The sequence below is a fragment of the Mus caroli genome, unplaced genomic scaffold (assembly GCF_978045245.1).
Source record: "Mus caroli unplaced genomic scaffold, Mus_caroli_1 scaffold_19, whole genome shotgun sequence".
In the NCBI taxonomy this organism is placed as follows: Eukaryota; Metazoa; Chordata; class Mammalia; order Rodentia; family Muridae; genus Mus; species Mus caroli.
In genome coordinates this window covers 31,759,353-31,774,754 of record NW_028227274.1, presented here as the reverse complement: position 1 = coordinate 31,774,754, position 15,402 = coordinate 31,759,353, and the positions used below count along the sequence as shown (strand labels likewise).

The window sequence follows — 15,402 nt, the reverse complement described above, 5'->3', positions numbered from 1 at the left end:
AAGAGTGTTGAAAATGAGCTGAGTTTGTGTCTGGCTGGAAACAAAGCATTTATTTGTATCTGAGTGGTATTTCCTAGGCATATAAAGTTCCAGAATTCTTGCTAAACATTAAATGTCCCAAAGAGTTGGTGCAGCAATTATTTCCTGACATTGGGGGAAGGTCCTCCATCCACGCCTGCAGAAAACAGCCAAGGCCTGTAAGGAAGTTCTTGCCTGTCCTCAGGTGTGAGTAGAAATGATGTGCCCAGTGCCTCCTTACACGCTCCCAGACTCCCCTGGCTGCCTGAACCTGGAGAGAGTACTGAACTCTGTGTGGACTGTTCTTTCTTGTGTGTGTACATATGTGACAAAGGTTACTGACTGAACAAAGTGACAATTAGAAGAATTACAACATATACTCAAATAAAGATTATGTTTATGTGGTCTCTCAAAATATCTTTAAAATGTTTTATTACATTGTGTGTGTGTGTGTGTGTGTGTGTGATATGTGGGCATACACATCATAGTGGAGGTCAGAGGACGATTTGGTTGTCTCCTTCAACCATATGTTGGGACCAAACTCGGGTTGTCAGACTTGATGGCCAGTGCCTTTACCCACAGACCTTCTCTGACCTCAGGATGTCTTGCTGTGCTGTGTTTCAGAGTGGCTGACCTCTCAAAACTGAAACCATAGATAGGCATGACTATAGTAACTAGCCATATTCAGTGTTTGTTTATTGTATTTACTTTAAATTTTGCTAAGATATGGGTTAGGAAGAGAAAATTCCCACAAAATAAGATGAAATCTGGTAGTTTAGTGAGAATTGGATTTTATTAACCCCATCCTGCCCTGGGGTTGTACTTCCCCTCCTAGCGATTGGTTTGTTAAAGGAAGGCTCCCTACAGAAAGCAAACCTATCAATCCCATCTACCAATGATTAGCCTGGATTGGGAGGAAACGCAACTCACTGCTTTCCGCCTGCACAGAGCATTTGTGCAAAGAACTCTCACAGACGGGCAGTGCAAATACACGGCACAGTAGTAACCATTGTTAGGGTCTACCGTGTGGCCTTAAAATCACCCTCCTCCCCACCCTCCTCCCCAGCCTTCCCAGGGCTAGGATCACAGGCATGTGACACCCTCAATACCTCCTCCACGGGCCTCTAAATAATTCTGTACCTTCTGTCCTAAGACCAAGACTGAAAAGAAGAAGGGGGAAAACACACAAGCACCCTCCCCCAGCCTGAGAATGTTCTTTGAAACAGCACTTCTGTGGTGCAGTAGGAGCTTAGCATTGTGTGTGAAGCCACATTTTATTACCAGCACTAAAGCCAAACAGGAGCATGCTCTCTGGTCTGTCTGTCTCTCTCTCTCTCAATCTCTCTCTCACACACACACACATTTATTTATTTTATGTGTATGAGTGCCCCGTCCCTCGCGACAGTGGAACAGGGTCTGAAGATCACCTGTGGAGAGAATGGGGGACAAGAAACACGAAGAACAGACAGCAAGTCAGGAGGTCTGGTCAAGCTGACAAATTTTTATTGTTCCCACACAGGTTATATACTCATAGAAGCAGGATATGGGATAAGGGAGGTGGAGGGGAGTCGCTTTGTTTCTGGGGGAAAGCACCTGTTCCCGAAAGCAGGCTATTGTCCAGGTAAAAAGTTCAGCAGGAGGAACAGAACAGAATGGGTTGCTAGGTACCTGTCCACAAGATCTATAGCTATTTGTTCTCAACTGGGGGTAGTACTTTCCTACAGAGGCCAAGACTTACGGCTGACAAGGCAGTTAACATTCAGGCAAGGTTGCTCCCAACATATGAGTACACTGTCACTGTCTTCATGCACACCAGAAGAGGGTGTCAGATCCCACTACAGATGGTTGTGAGCCACCATGTGGTTGCTGGGATTTGAACTCAGGACCTCTGGAAGAGCAGTCAGTGCTCTTAACCTCTGAGCCATCTCTCCAGCTTGGGTCACTGTTTCCTTACCCCGTTTTTCTTGTGTGTTTGTAAACATGCTGTAATATTAACTCTTAATCTCCCATGATACAAAAGACCAGAAAGCAAAATGGTTGACAGAGGCATACAACCCTCACCTCAGCCAAGTCAGAATTGTTGGCTATGTTGCTGCATTGTGAGGTGGTTGGATCATCGGAGAACACTGGACTCCAGAGGACACGGAAACCTTGTTAGATTTAGTGATCTGGAGCCACATAGGAAATGCTCCAACACCCACTGCCTAGCTCTAGAGACAGGACCTACCCAGCACGTGTGCTGCCCATGGGGTTTCAGGACACTTGGGTACAAGCTGCCCAGTAGCCTGACTTTGGAGAAGGATTCACTGTCATCGTCCAGTAGGGTGAGCTACCATGTGGTTGCTGGGAAATGCAGGGTGCCAGGACCAGAAGCCATCTTGAAGAAGGCGGGGGTACTGTTTAAATTTAGACTGCTGTAGGAGTCAGAATCTCTGGGATCCCACAGGCATTACACTGCAATGTTATGGGGTGTATCTATTTGCTTTTTGAGTCCAACTTGGTCATCAGAGTAGCCAACCCAAGCCCACTAGATGTTCTGCAGTACAGGGACCTGGTATTGGCAAGGGTGGAAGGTGGTGCCTGCAAGAACCAGATCAGGGAATTTGCTCTAAAACCTCAGTCTAGCTGGGGCAGGAGTGGTCCTGCTGCCCCTCCGATTGCACTGAGCTTGGGCCCTGTTAATGCAAGATTGGGAGCAAACACCAAGCTTCCCACTGGTGTCTTACTACAGGAGCACAGTGGGGGCCCTTGAGGAATTCATTGCCTTGGGGAGTGTTCTGGCCTCTGAATGCACAAGTCTAGAGGCTTTGGGGAGGAAGTTGGCCCAGTGAAGCCCAACTCCCTGGTTATAAACTACTACTAAAGCAGAGGAGAAGCACGGCTCCTGCTGCTCACCTACGTGGTCCCCACTTCAGCCCCCCTCTGCACCCTGTGCAGTGTTAGATGTGAGACCGTAGGGTATTCCTGTGCCACCTCCCCCTCTGTACCATTCTGGTCCACACTACTGACTCCCTGGAGGCCAGTGCTTGTCTGCTAGGGCCAAAGGCATTTGCTAGTTGCACAGATGGCTTTGAACTTGTGGTGATCCACCTGCCTCAGCCTCCCTAGTGCTGGAATTACAGATTCTGAGAGCTGCTACTCTTGGCTGTGAAGTAGGCTTTTAAAATTACATTATTTATGTGTTTGTCTGCAGGCACACGTGGCCTGAATATGTAAAGGTTCACTTGTGGAGGTCTGGGGATACCAAAATGAGTCGCTTTTCTCCTTCCAATCGGTGGGTTCCAGGAACCAAACTCGAGTTGCCAGGTCTACGCAGCAAGCACTTTGCCCGTTGAGTCCTCTCTTTGGCCTTGAAAGAACATTTCTACAACTGATAATTTGTAGTTGAACCTGTGACGTATTTTTAAAATTAAGTAAATAAAAGTACAAAATATTCAATTTCAAAGAAAACAGCAGGTTTCCATGTAATAAAATATATAAGAAACCAAAAAATCAGAACAACAACATCATCATTAACAACAACACACTTCCTAGTGTCTCCAACTTTAACACATGCAAGAACCGCCTAGGGAGTCTCTTAAATGTATTTGAATTCTAGGCTGGGCCAGCACTATTGAATTTTTTCACAAGTTCCCAAGGGAGGCACTAATGGATCTTTGATATCTCTGCCTCTCTCTCTCTCCCTCTTTCCCTCCCTCTCTCCCTCCTCCTCCTGTCTCTCCCTTCTCCTTCCTCCCTGCCTCCCCTTTTTTGCCTACCTTTCCCTCCCTCCTTTTATTTGGCTGTCCCTGGTATCCTACCATGAGCCTTGCACAAGTTAACTGAGTGTAACACTGAGCCACGTTCCCAAGCCTACTCTACACTTATTTGTACATTTCCAGACTCAGCTAGGGCTCTAAGTAGTGATTCAATTAGAGAATGTATTGGTAGGGAAGGAAGATGGCAGGCATACAAGTGTATGACAGGGGAAAGAACGAGAGGAAGCAATAAGGAACTCTCCTTTTCTGCAGATGAAAGTCAATGCCAAGCTTGGAGAGGATGCTGGGCAGGGCCACTGAAGGCCCACCACCCACCATTCCAAGCAAGTGCCAGCTGATCTCAGCACAGAGCAGCTAAGAGGGAAAATGTTAGCAAGGTTCCATGGAGCATGACAAGATTCTGTGGCTGTGTTCTGTGTTTTCTCAGGGACCATGTTGCGCACAGCCATGTGTGTGGGGTTCTTCCTTAGCCTCCCATTTGCTGTCATTCTCCATGAGCCGACCCGCCTCTTCATCCTGGAATGCGGCCACAGGGCTGCCAGGTACCTCCCCACCAACACCAAGGGCCAGGGCTGGCTCTCATTGTTCCCGCTAATGCCTAGGGCTGTGCCTTCACCTGACTTTGCTTCTGCTCACAGCACTGCACGTGGTATCTGTCCAGTTCTCCTGAGAACTTTCTCACACATCTTGGGTAAGAGTCACCAAGCCTTTCATCTTCTCCTGGTTGTTTCTGTGCTTTCTGAATCCAGTTTGCATGCCCGTCCAAACCCTTCAGATCTGTAAGAACGCCTCCTACGTCATAAAGGTCATGTTATACTGTGGGTTCAGCAAAGCCATCAAAGCCCTGCACGAGTCCCTAATCAATCAAGCTTTTTAAAATTTTATTTGTAATTGATGTTTTATGAGTATGGGTGTTTTGCCTGCATGTATGCCTGTGCGCCATACATTCGCCTGGTGCCCGAGAAAGCCATAGGACAATGGATCCCTAGAAACCAGAGTTAAGATGGTTGGTGGTTGTGAGCTGCCATGTGGGTGCTGGGAGGAGCAGCCAGTGCTCTTAGCCGCTGAGCCATTTACTCTCCTGTAAACGGCCCTGTCCAGCCTGTGAGCTGGGCACCAAACACTACATCTCCATGCCTATCTTTCAGCAGTGTCAGGTGTTTCTCTGCTGCCCTCCAGTCACTGATGTCGATGGGGACCTCAGCTGGTGACACCCAACTGTCTCTAATGGCTCATATGGGCCAATCCATCAGGGTCTGATTTTCCTCATATTACCTCAGATAATGCACTGTGTCTTAACAATCTTGAAAGGATGTAGACTCACCAAGGAGACAAGCCTTTGGGCATGTCTGTATCTAGATTAGGTTAACTGAAGTGGAAAGATCCACTCTAACTTAGGGTAGCTCCATCACATGGGGTTTGGGACTGAATAAATGAAAGAACACACAGGCGCTGAACACAAGCAGTCATCCCTTCCTGACTGGGTTGGATGTGACAAATGCCTCCAGCTTCCGCTAGCAGGCTTCCCTACCAGGATGGACTGTATCCTCCAACTGTGGGCCAAAATAAACCTTCCCCTCCCTCCCTCCGTCCCTCCTCTTTTCCCTCTCCAACTCCCTCCTGCTCCCTCTCCCTCCTCCTTCTCTTCCTCTCTTCTCCCTCCCTCTTTCCTCCTGCTCCCTCCCTCTCCTCTGCCTTCCTCCTCTCTCTTCCTCCCTCCCTCCCTAACCCTCCCCCTCCCGCTGATCCTTCCTTAAGTTGCTTTGCCAGGTACTCTGTTGCAGCAGCAAGACCTCATAGCTGGATAGTTATGCACGCAGGGTCTCCACTCCTATAGCACTCACCGGCTGTTCTCATCTGCACCCGTGTCCTACCGTCTTGAGAGCCATGCTGGGACAGGTTTTCTCTTTTCTCTTTATAACTTAGGCTACTGAGGTGGCTAAAGGCACTTGCCGTCAAGCCTGGTCCCTAGGGACACACTTAGTAGAAGCAGACACCCAACTCCTTCAAGTTATCCTCTGACTTCTGTGGCACATGTGTACACACACACACACACACACACACACACACACACACACACACACGAGTAGTAATTAAAAACATTCTTTCTAGTCTTTCTGCTGGGGCTGTAACTCTGTTGGCAGAATGCTGGGCTCAGTCCCCGGACCAAATCCACCAGACTGGCTGCACTCAGGCCTGCAACCCCAGCCTTCTAGTAGTGAAAGAAGGTGGGGGGTGGGTTCAGCTCAAGGGTATTCCTGGCCATAGCCTGTTTCTGGCCAATGTGGGCTATAAGAGACCTTGTTCTCAAACAGCAAGTCTTTTCCAAATCAACAGTTCAAAGGAAAACTATTTCTGGTTATCATAATGTCCTTCATACATTATGGGTTGTCCCTTCCTCTGTATGTAAGGTCAGACCCAGGGCTATCTTCTGTCCCTTTGCCTTCACTGCCTGAGTCTGAGTTTGGGGCTCCTGGGAAGTGATACAGCACAGGTCTAATTTCACTGCCCCTTGAGAATCCCAGCAGAAAGGGACAAGCCAGTGCCTCCATCTCTTGTTTTCCCTTTCCCTTTCCTGGCCAAGTCAGTGGCTGGTGTGGACAGTGACATCTGCATGTCTGTTTCATACAATACCTCATACAGTACCTCCTAGACACAGGCCATTTTTTTTTTTTCTAGGAATTCCTCAGCAGCATGTCTTATTGCCCAGAACAAAGGTCGGTCACACCACTGACAGACACCATAAGCGGCTTAAGATTCAAAGATCCTATCCCATATACACTACTTTCAAGGATTGTAATTATATACTTTTTTTCCTTTAGAAATTCGTGTGAATGCCTGCATGTATGTCTTTGCACCACATGTGTATTTGATGTTCACAGAGGCCAGCAGAAGGTGTTAGGTTACCATGGTACCATGGAGTTAAGATGCTTATGGGCTGCCATGTGGTTGCTGAGATTGGAACCTGCAAGCATAGCAAGTGCTTTGAACTGTTGAGCCATCTCTCTGGCCCCTGTGACACATTCACTAGCTGATCAGCCATTTGGAGACATCTCTGTGCTCACTGGTGGAGCCCATGCATCAGGGTAGTATTCTACTTTATACAACAAAGAGGAAGGTGACCACCCTGGGAATCTTCCTGGGGACACATCACCTTCAGGAGGATTGCTTAGGTGCACATCTTCCACCCGTGGCAGGGGCAATGCCATTGCTAATGCTGAAAGGATGACGATATTGGGATAACCTTGTGAGTACTCCACCTTCAGTTGCATGACTTTTTATAAACAGTAGAGACAATCTAACATCCAAACTCATCCTTAGTTCTGGAGTGCTCCACATTCAGGCAGCAAGTGTTTTGTGATCTTTTCTTGTGGAGATGGGCAGACATCTATTCACCCCAGACAGAACTCTACAGTCCAAAGAAATGATTCCACTAAACTAATGAGTTTAGTCTTCTAGTCAGTGTTCTATTGTTGTGAGGAGGTATCATGACCACAGCAACTCTTATAAGAGAAAGCATTTAATTGGGGCTGGTTTACAGTTTCAGAGGTTTATTTCAGGGTCCATTATCATCATGGGTGGGAAGCCTGGTGTCACACAGGCAAATATGGTGCTGGAGAAGTAGCTGAGAGTTTGGTATCTGGATCCACAGGCATCAGGAAGAGACAGACATTTAAAAACCCACCTCCAGGGACACTCCTTCCAACCAGGCCACACCTCCTAATCCTTATCAAGTAGTGCCACTTCCTGATGACTAAGCATTCAAATGTATAAGGAGCCACTCCTATTCAAACCACAATTAGGGCTATTGGCAACTTATGATTATTATACCACTGAAGAAAACCTTGACTGCCTCCCTCTATCCCATCATCCTGCCTAGCAACCACCAACAGATCCTCAGGAGGTATGGGGTCTCATGTACTCTACCCCGTTGGCTCCCTGTATGTATTCAGGAAGGCTGGGGCTCCATGACTAAGTTAATGGGCTTTAGTATTGGCCTCCTGTTGCTCATCATGTAGCAAGTTCTAGAAGGCACAACACGACAGTCCTGCTGTGCCCCGGCAGCTCAAAGCCACTACTCCAGGAAGTGCTGTGGAATGAATTCACAAGAACATTTCCAAGGTAGTTTCTTCAGAGAAAGTTGACTTCCCGATGCTAAAGCACTGGTTATTTTTAGAACTTTGGTAGAAACAATGTCTGTTTTCTTTGAAGACAGCTTTTCATGTAGTCCAGACAGAACTGGATTTGTAGCTGAAGCCAGCTTTGAATTTCTGATCTTCCTGCCTCCATCTCCAGGATGCTAGACTGTAGGTGTGTGACACATTGGCTTAGAAACGTTTTGGTGTGACATTCACGTGTGTGTGTCTGTTGGCCAGAGGTTGACATTAAGTCTCCTATCATTCTCCACTTTATCTTATGAGGCAGGGTCTCTCACTGATCCTGGAGTTCACTGAGTTACTGACTGGCCAGCAAACCCTGGGATCTCCCTGTCTCCCACACCAGTGCATTGGGCTTTTGTGTGGGTACTAGGAATCTAAACTCAGGCCTTCCTGCTTGTGAAGCAAGCACTTTGATATTGAAAGTCTCTCCAGCTCAGAAACAATGGTCATAAGACTAACACATAAGCAAGTCTAAAGCTTAAGCCTGAACTGCCTGTTGTCCCAGCAGATGAAGAGACAGTTTACATTGCCTCTCCCGCTTCTCTGCTTTACCCACCCTGTCCATCTTCAGTATTCTCACTAGCCTCTTCTATTGCTATTAACTGATTCCTAAGTGAAAGCTACTAAAGTCAGTTTCAATCTTTTATTTCATTAACTTAAAGATGAACAAAATGTGTATTTCAAATTTTATTAAACTTATAAAACCTGAAATATATGTTTATATAGAGGACAAACAGATATAGTATTTCAAGTAACTTATGGGACAGTCATTATCTGTTAAAAATATTCTTCTTTCTTCCACACACACAGTTTTTCCTTCTTACAGTTATAAAAGCTGGATGCAAACTTCTGATGTAAACTTATTTCATTGCTAACTGTTGATGAAGATGGAGATAACTTGTTCACAGCTCAGTTGAATGACACAAACAAACAGCTGTTCTCTCAGACACAAGGATGCCATGTCTCTCCCAGCAGGACTGTGCTCCACGTTCACACCACGTCATTTCTTCTTCTTTCCTTTCCCTTTTTTACTCCCCTCTCCTTGCTGAAGACTTGGGTCGGCACCTCCTGATTTCTGTGTCCGTGTTTTTAGCTTGGGTATCATTTCTGCTACATATAGCATCACCGACTTACCTAGAAACCGGAAGCTAGGTTTAGTGTAACAATCTTAGAAATAATACACGTTACTGACTTGAAACCTCAGTCCTAGGCCCAGGACTCCACCCCTTACCCTTTGAGAGAGGGGGGAGGGACATATTAAAAATCAGGGACCTGCTGGGCAGTGGTGGCTCACACCTTTAATCCCAGCACTTGGGAGGCAGAAGCAGGTGGATTTCTGAGTTTGAGGCCAGCCTGGTCTACAGAGTGAGCTCTAGGACAGCCAGAGCTACACAGAGAAACCCTGTCTCAAAAAACCAACCAACCAACCAACCAACCAACAACAGGGACCTCACCCTAAGCCCAGATGACAATGACACACACCCACATCCTGCTCCATCTAACTACAAAAAGTCACCTTCAGTCCTATCTATTATTCTTGAGTCAGAATCTTAAGTTTCTGGCAATAATCGATGTATAAAAACCAATTCATCTGTATTTGACTAAAAACAAACAACTTCCTATCAATTAGCCTGACAGTGCAATTGTTTTATTTTAATAAAATTGAAGACGGTGGTGGTGGGGGAGTGAACAGCTTTAAATTAAAATATATGCATTAAAAGGTTAAAAATAAATAAAAAAGTAAAGACTTGACACTGTGTTTGAACTAAAACCATGTGTTCATGCACATAATGTGTGTATATATATATGTGACATGTACACACATGTCAGAAAATAACTGTGGAGTCTGTTCTTTCTTTCCCCTGAACAAAGGTCATCAAGTACCCTTGTCCCCTGAGCCGACATCCACCCCTCCAGTGTTCTCTATTAGTCTCTGATCCCCACTCCCTACCTACTTTACCACTCGCCATTAGGTAAGTACTGTCTGAAAAGTGGGTATGTTAGCTTCTAGTCCATTTAAAAAAAACATTTCTATCAGTAATAAATATATTTACCAATATATAGTATTAATATTTAAGTTTACACTCGTGGAACCACAGTATGAATATTTCTGCTTTTGTCATTCAATATTGCTTCTTAGATTTATTTTTGCTGTATTGGGGCTTGAACCTAGGAACCTGTGCATGGTAGGTAGAGTCTAGCATTGAGCCACATCTCTAGACTTCTTAAGTTTTCTATTTTGAGACAAGGACTTACAAAGTTGCTCATGTTATTCTTGAACTCATTCTACAGCCCACACAGGTATTGAACTAATAACCCTTCTGCTTCAACATTCTGTGTGGTGGTATTTATTCCTTTTGTACAGATAACCTTACCCAAGAACCCTGTGAATTCATTTTAAAAAGCTTACGTGACGGGAACTGTACAAGACAGAGGCTGCCATCTTCCTGTTTGAGCTGTACCCGGACTCTGCCTCGAAACTGAACATCACGGTTCCATTCTCTGGAGTACATTTTGTTTTTCTAACACAAATAATACAAAACAAAAATAGGTCTTTAGAGTCGTGATGTCAATGAAGTGAGTGTGAGACACGGTGATGAGGCCCCCATCATACCTCCAGAAAGGCATTCAGTCCAACTGCTGAGCACACATCTTGAATCTCAGTAGCTGTAGGGTTTTCTACAGCCTGAACAATTAAAAACAAAAACATTCAACAGCTGAGTTTTAAGTAGTTATTACTACATTGTATGTAAATCATTTTTTTAAAGATTTATTTATTATTATATATAAGTACACTGTAGCTGTCTTCAGACACACCAGAAGAGGGCGTCAGATCTCATTACAGATGGTTGTGAGCCACCATGTGGTTGCTGGGATTTGAACTCAGGACCTTCAGAAGAGCAGTCAGTGCTCTTCACCACTGAGCCATCTCGCCAGCCCTGTAAATCATTTTTAGTATTATGGCTAAAACAGACTAAGCCCTAGCGTTATTTTTTATTATCTAATTATTTTTACTATAAAATTTAAAAATCCTTAAGAATAAGCCAGCTGTGTGTTTCTCTCTCCTCCAACATAAGGAGAAAGGACATCATCAGTACATTCCCCAGTAAAGCCTGATGATCTGAACACAGTAGTGCTCAATGCATCTGACTGGTTAAACGATTATACATACAACCATTCCAGAATACTGACTGTTACCTACTAACGCTGGACATGACTGTCTCTGGCCCTGCAATTCATGTATATAGTCAACAGCTGAATATATATACTTAAGCATATTCGTAGTAGCACTATATCTTATTTTTAGTATTTATTTTATGTGTCTGTGTACCACATTTGTGCAGTGCGCACAGAGGTCAGAAGCAGCCTTGGATCCCCTGGAACTGCAGTTATAGATGATTGTGAGTCACCATGTGGGTGCTGGGAACCGGTATTCTGCAGAAGCAGGAAGGATTCGTACCTGCTGAGCCATCACTGTAGCCCCACAGCACTACTTACAAGAGCCTAAACTAGCAGTGTGAGATCCACACAATGCAGTTCTGCAAAACAGTACTTTGAGGCAGGGCAAGTTCACACTCCCTCTATCCCAGGAACATTTGGTCATGCTGGGTGACAGATTTGCTTCAAAATAACTAGAGAAGAGGGAACGTTATCTAGCAGGTAGAGGCCAGAGATGTTAGCATGCACCTTAAAATGACAGAACTGTCACAACAGTTATCTGACTCAGAACTGTTGATGAGGGCTGGAGAGATGGCTCAGCAGCCGAGAGCTTACACTGCTCTTATAGAGGACCCAAGTTTCAGTCCCAACACCCAAACAGGCAGGCAAACTCCAAGGGATCTGACACCCTCTTCTGGTCTCCAGTGCCTGCATTCCCACCTGCACATTCCCACACACAGACACTTATATATACAAGAATAAAACAAACACTGTCGCCCGTGCTAAGAAAGCTTTCGTGGAGCACCTAAAGTTAAACTACTCTCCAAGGGTGGGGCGGAGGGCGGGGGGTGGGATGTGTTGCTTAGTGACAGAGAACTTGCTCAGCCTATTGGAGGCTTCGTATTCATTCCCGGGCATCAAAATATGCAAAAAATTATACTAAGAATATCAGTAAGTCTCATAGTTTAAAGATCTGTGAAAAAGTCAGAAAAGTACACAATGAATAACCCCATACATATAAAAAGGTGACCTGAAGTGTTGGGGATCAGAATAATGTTCCTTTGTATGCGTGAGCGCAGGGAAGACACACACACACACACACACACACGAGACAGAGGAATCTTCCTGCATGCCAACTGGTAATGTCTACGTTTGGGTGCTATATCCAGCTCTATTCCCAGTATGAAATTTTGTTCAATTTATACACTTTTCTAAGTTTGTTAGCTAGACATCAGTGGATTTTTGAAACAATACACATTCCAGAGAGCACCCAGGAGCTGTTATCAAAAGCCTTATGTTGGGCATTATTCTCAACAGTGCTCTGGAGGCTGCAAGGTGAACTTTACTCTTCAAAGTAATAGCCAAATGAAAGACATTAGTATACAAATAGATAATTATTTGCTTGAGATCTCATTTGATTATAAAATCAAGTGCCTCTTTAAAAAGTAGAATAAAACATAAAAATCCTGTGAGCTCTCTTATTTAGCACTGGGCATTTTCTAAGCTTAAGTCCCCAGACCAGCCCCTAACTAGGGTTTTCCTATCTACAGATCACATCATTCAGAAGTGTAAATCTCTCAGGGTCTTCCACATGTTGGGTTAAGAGCTCTTTTTACCCTGGAGCTACTACCCCCCCCCCCGACCCACTCCCTACACCTGCTTTCCACAAGTACTAACTTTATAGTAAGTTTACACTCCTTTAGAAAGCAGTAAAGACAAAACTCAACAAACCCGCACTTTGTACAAACCTTTATTCCTACACTTTAAAGAAAGTGAGTTTGCATCCTGAGTGTTGTGCTACCGACACTAAACTTTGCTTTCACTGAGACTGTCATAATTATGGTGTTAAGACATGAAAACTCGACCCAGACCTCTTCTTTTCTTTACAAATAGGCCATTAAGAAGTTTCTTTCGTTTTGCAAGTATTCTCTTCAATCTCATTAAAAAAGAAAGAAAGAAAGAAAGCAGTCGTGGCCACAACAAGTCAACCTTCCCTAAGCCGTCAACCGCCTAGGTATCAGCTACTCACCTTACTTATGGGGATCCGTCTCCCCTCAGCTATGGTCTTCTTATTATTTAAATAAGCGGGGTAGATACAAATAAACCTGCCACAAACACACACGAAAAGAAAAGCACAGCTAAGTAACTTAAATGGGATAATCTCATCGGCATAGCAGAGACATCTTATACCATTATTTATTAAACATATATATTTTTAATGACTGAAGTATATCTTACACCATCATTTATTAGACATATGTGTGTATATATATATATATATATATATATTTTTTTTTTTTTTTTAATGACAGAAGTAAAACAATGATGCAACTGTTATTTTGACACAACAGCTTGTCCAGCGTCCCCGAGGCTGGAGCGCGCTCTTACACCGAAAGGAGAAACTCAGAGGACACCGGACGAGCCTCTCTGATCGCAACACGAATGTAGAACGCGCTTCTCGCGGCGCGACTGTTCGTTAACGGCGGGTCGGGTCGGGTCCGGTCCTCACCACACCAACCCGCGCCGCCCCGCGACCGGGGTGCGATCGGGGCTCGGAAGCTGCGGAATGCCGGGGTTCCGGTGGGAAGAGCCCCGAGCCCAGTGACCCCGCGGCCAGCCTTCCCGAGGACCCACCTGTCCTGGTCGGCCGGGGACCGCGCGGCCGCGCAAGCCATCTCCACGGAGTCCCGTCAGCCGCGCCAGCCTAGCAGGCCGGACAGCGCACTAGCCGGAAGTTGACTCGGACCACAGAGAGCGCCCGCCCTTCCGGCGGAAGTCATACCTCCAAAGCGTCCGGTAGCGGGCTTTCCCTCGTAGGTTGGTTCCGGCACGGAGTGACGTGGCTTGTAGACGGTCTTCCCGCGAGAAGAGTACGGTGGCCGGTCGTGCTGGGCCGTTACCCTTCAGGCTGTCTTAGTCGCCTTAGCCCTATCCACACCCGGCAGTGCGCGCTCTCCCGGTGTAGCCCGGGCTCTTCACCCAGGGGACGGAGTCTCTGTACTATGGAGCGAGAAGCCGGTTAGATCTGGAAGGAAACTGCCCTTCTGTGCTCATCCATATCTTCCTGCTTCCCTTAGCTTGCTTTCGACTTAGGAAGGTAAATTTCCAGAGCGGTGCACTTAGTATTTATGTAAGTACTCTGTAGCTGTCTTCAGACACTCCGGAAGAGGGCATCAGATCTCCTTACGGATGGTTGTGAGCCACCATGTGGTTGTCAGGAAGCAGGAGCTGATGCAGAAGCCATGGAGGGATGTTCTTTACTGGCTTGCTTCCCCTGGCTTGCTCAGCCTGCTCTCTTATAGAACCAAGACTACCAGCCCAGAGATGGTTCCACCCACAAGGGGCCCTCCCTCCTTGATCACTAATTGAGAAAACGCCTTACAGCTGGATCTCATGGAGGCATTTCCCCAACTGAAGCTCCTTTCTCTGTGATAACTCCAGCCTGTGTCAAGTTGACACAAAACTAGCCAGTACACTGTTTATTCCACATCTACAAAGCAATTTTTAAAACAAATAGGTACACTAAGACGTTAATTTTAAAAGAATTATTGTATGTGGGCCTTTATACCTTTGTCCTCTGAGCCCCTTCATCCACCTCTTTTTTTTCTCTTGCAATGGGGCAGGGGAGGGGGGCTTTGTCTCATATACCCCAAGTTGGCCTGGAACTTGCTATATAGCCAGGGATGACCTGCTTCCCAGTTAATAGGCACTGTGGACCACTGTGCTTGGATTTTGATGTTCATTTGTACAGAAGAAAAAAAAAAAAAAACTAAACCCCAAACCCCTGCAGAAGTGTAAGCTGCAGTGAGGTCGGATAGTTGGCTTCCTTACCCTGAGTGAGAGCAGATGACTGACAGCAGATGCTTAGCTCGCCCTGACCTGTCTCTATCACCTTACTTCCTGCTACTTCCTACTTTCTTAGTATGTGATCAGATTTGGTTCTGATACAATAAAATTCTCACTCGTGTGTGTGTGTAATAGAGTTTCACTATGTATCCCAGGTTGGTATTACCCTCTAAATCCTCCTGCTTCAGCACGCTGCCCACAAACGCTAGGATACAGCAACCATGTGCAGCCATGCTTTTTAAAGCACACACAATTCCTGGAAAAGCGTGACATTCCAGGTACCAGGGAACCTGGCCGTGGCAAGGAGGCCGATGTTACCTACGCAGCCCTCTTTCTATCTTTGTTTAATACCCAGTGTTAGTTTAGCACTCTGTCATACATGTGCCATGGCACCCCTGCATCCAAACATATACACACACAATAAATGTGAACATTCGTTTTTCACCCAGGACATACAACCT

General features: G+C 45.7%; 1 protein-coding gene across 1 annotated transcript; it reads right to left on the bottom strand.

The window, feature by feature from the left end:
• Positions 1-7,278: 7,278 nt before the first annotated feature.
• On the bottom strand, positions 7,279-13,873 carry Srp19 (signal recognition particle 19). The gene is made up of 5 exons (XM_021150739.3): positions 13,730-13,873; positions 13,125-13,200; positions 10,551-10,622; positions 10,347-10,458; positions 7,279-9,070 (listed from the first exon to the last, which is right to left on the bottom strand). The coding sequence occupies exons 1-5, from the start codon at positions 13,768-13,770 to the stop codon at positions 8,937-8,939; spliced, it is 435 nt and encodes a 144-aa protein (XP_021006398.1). The 5' UTR covers positions 13,771-13,873; the 3' UTR covers positions 7,279-8,936.
• Between the last annotated feature and the right edge of the window lie 1,529 nt (positions 13,874-15,402).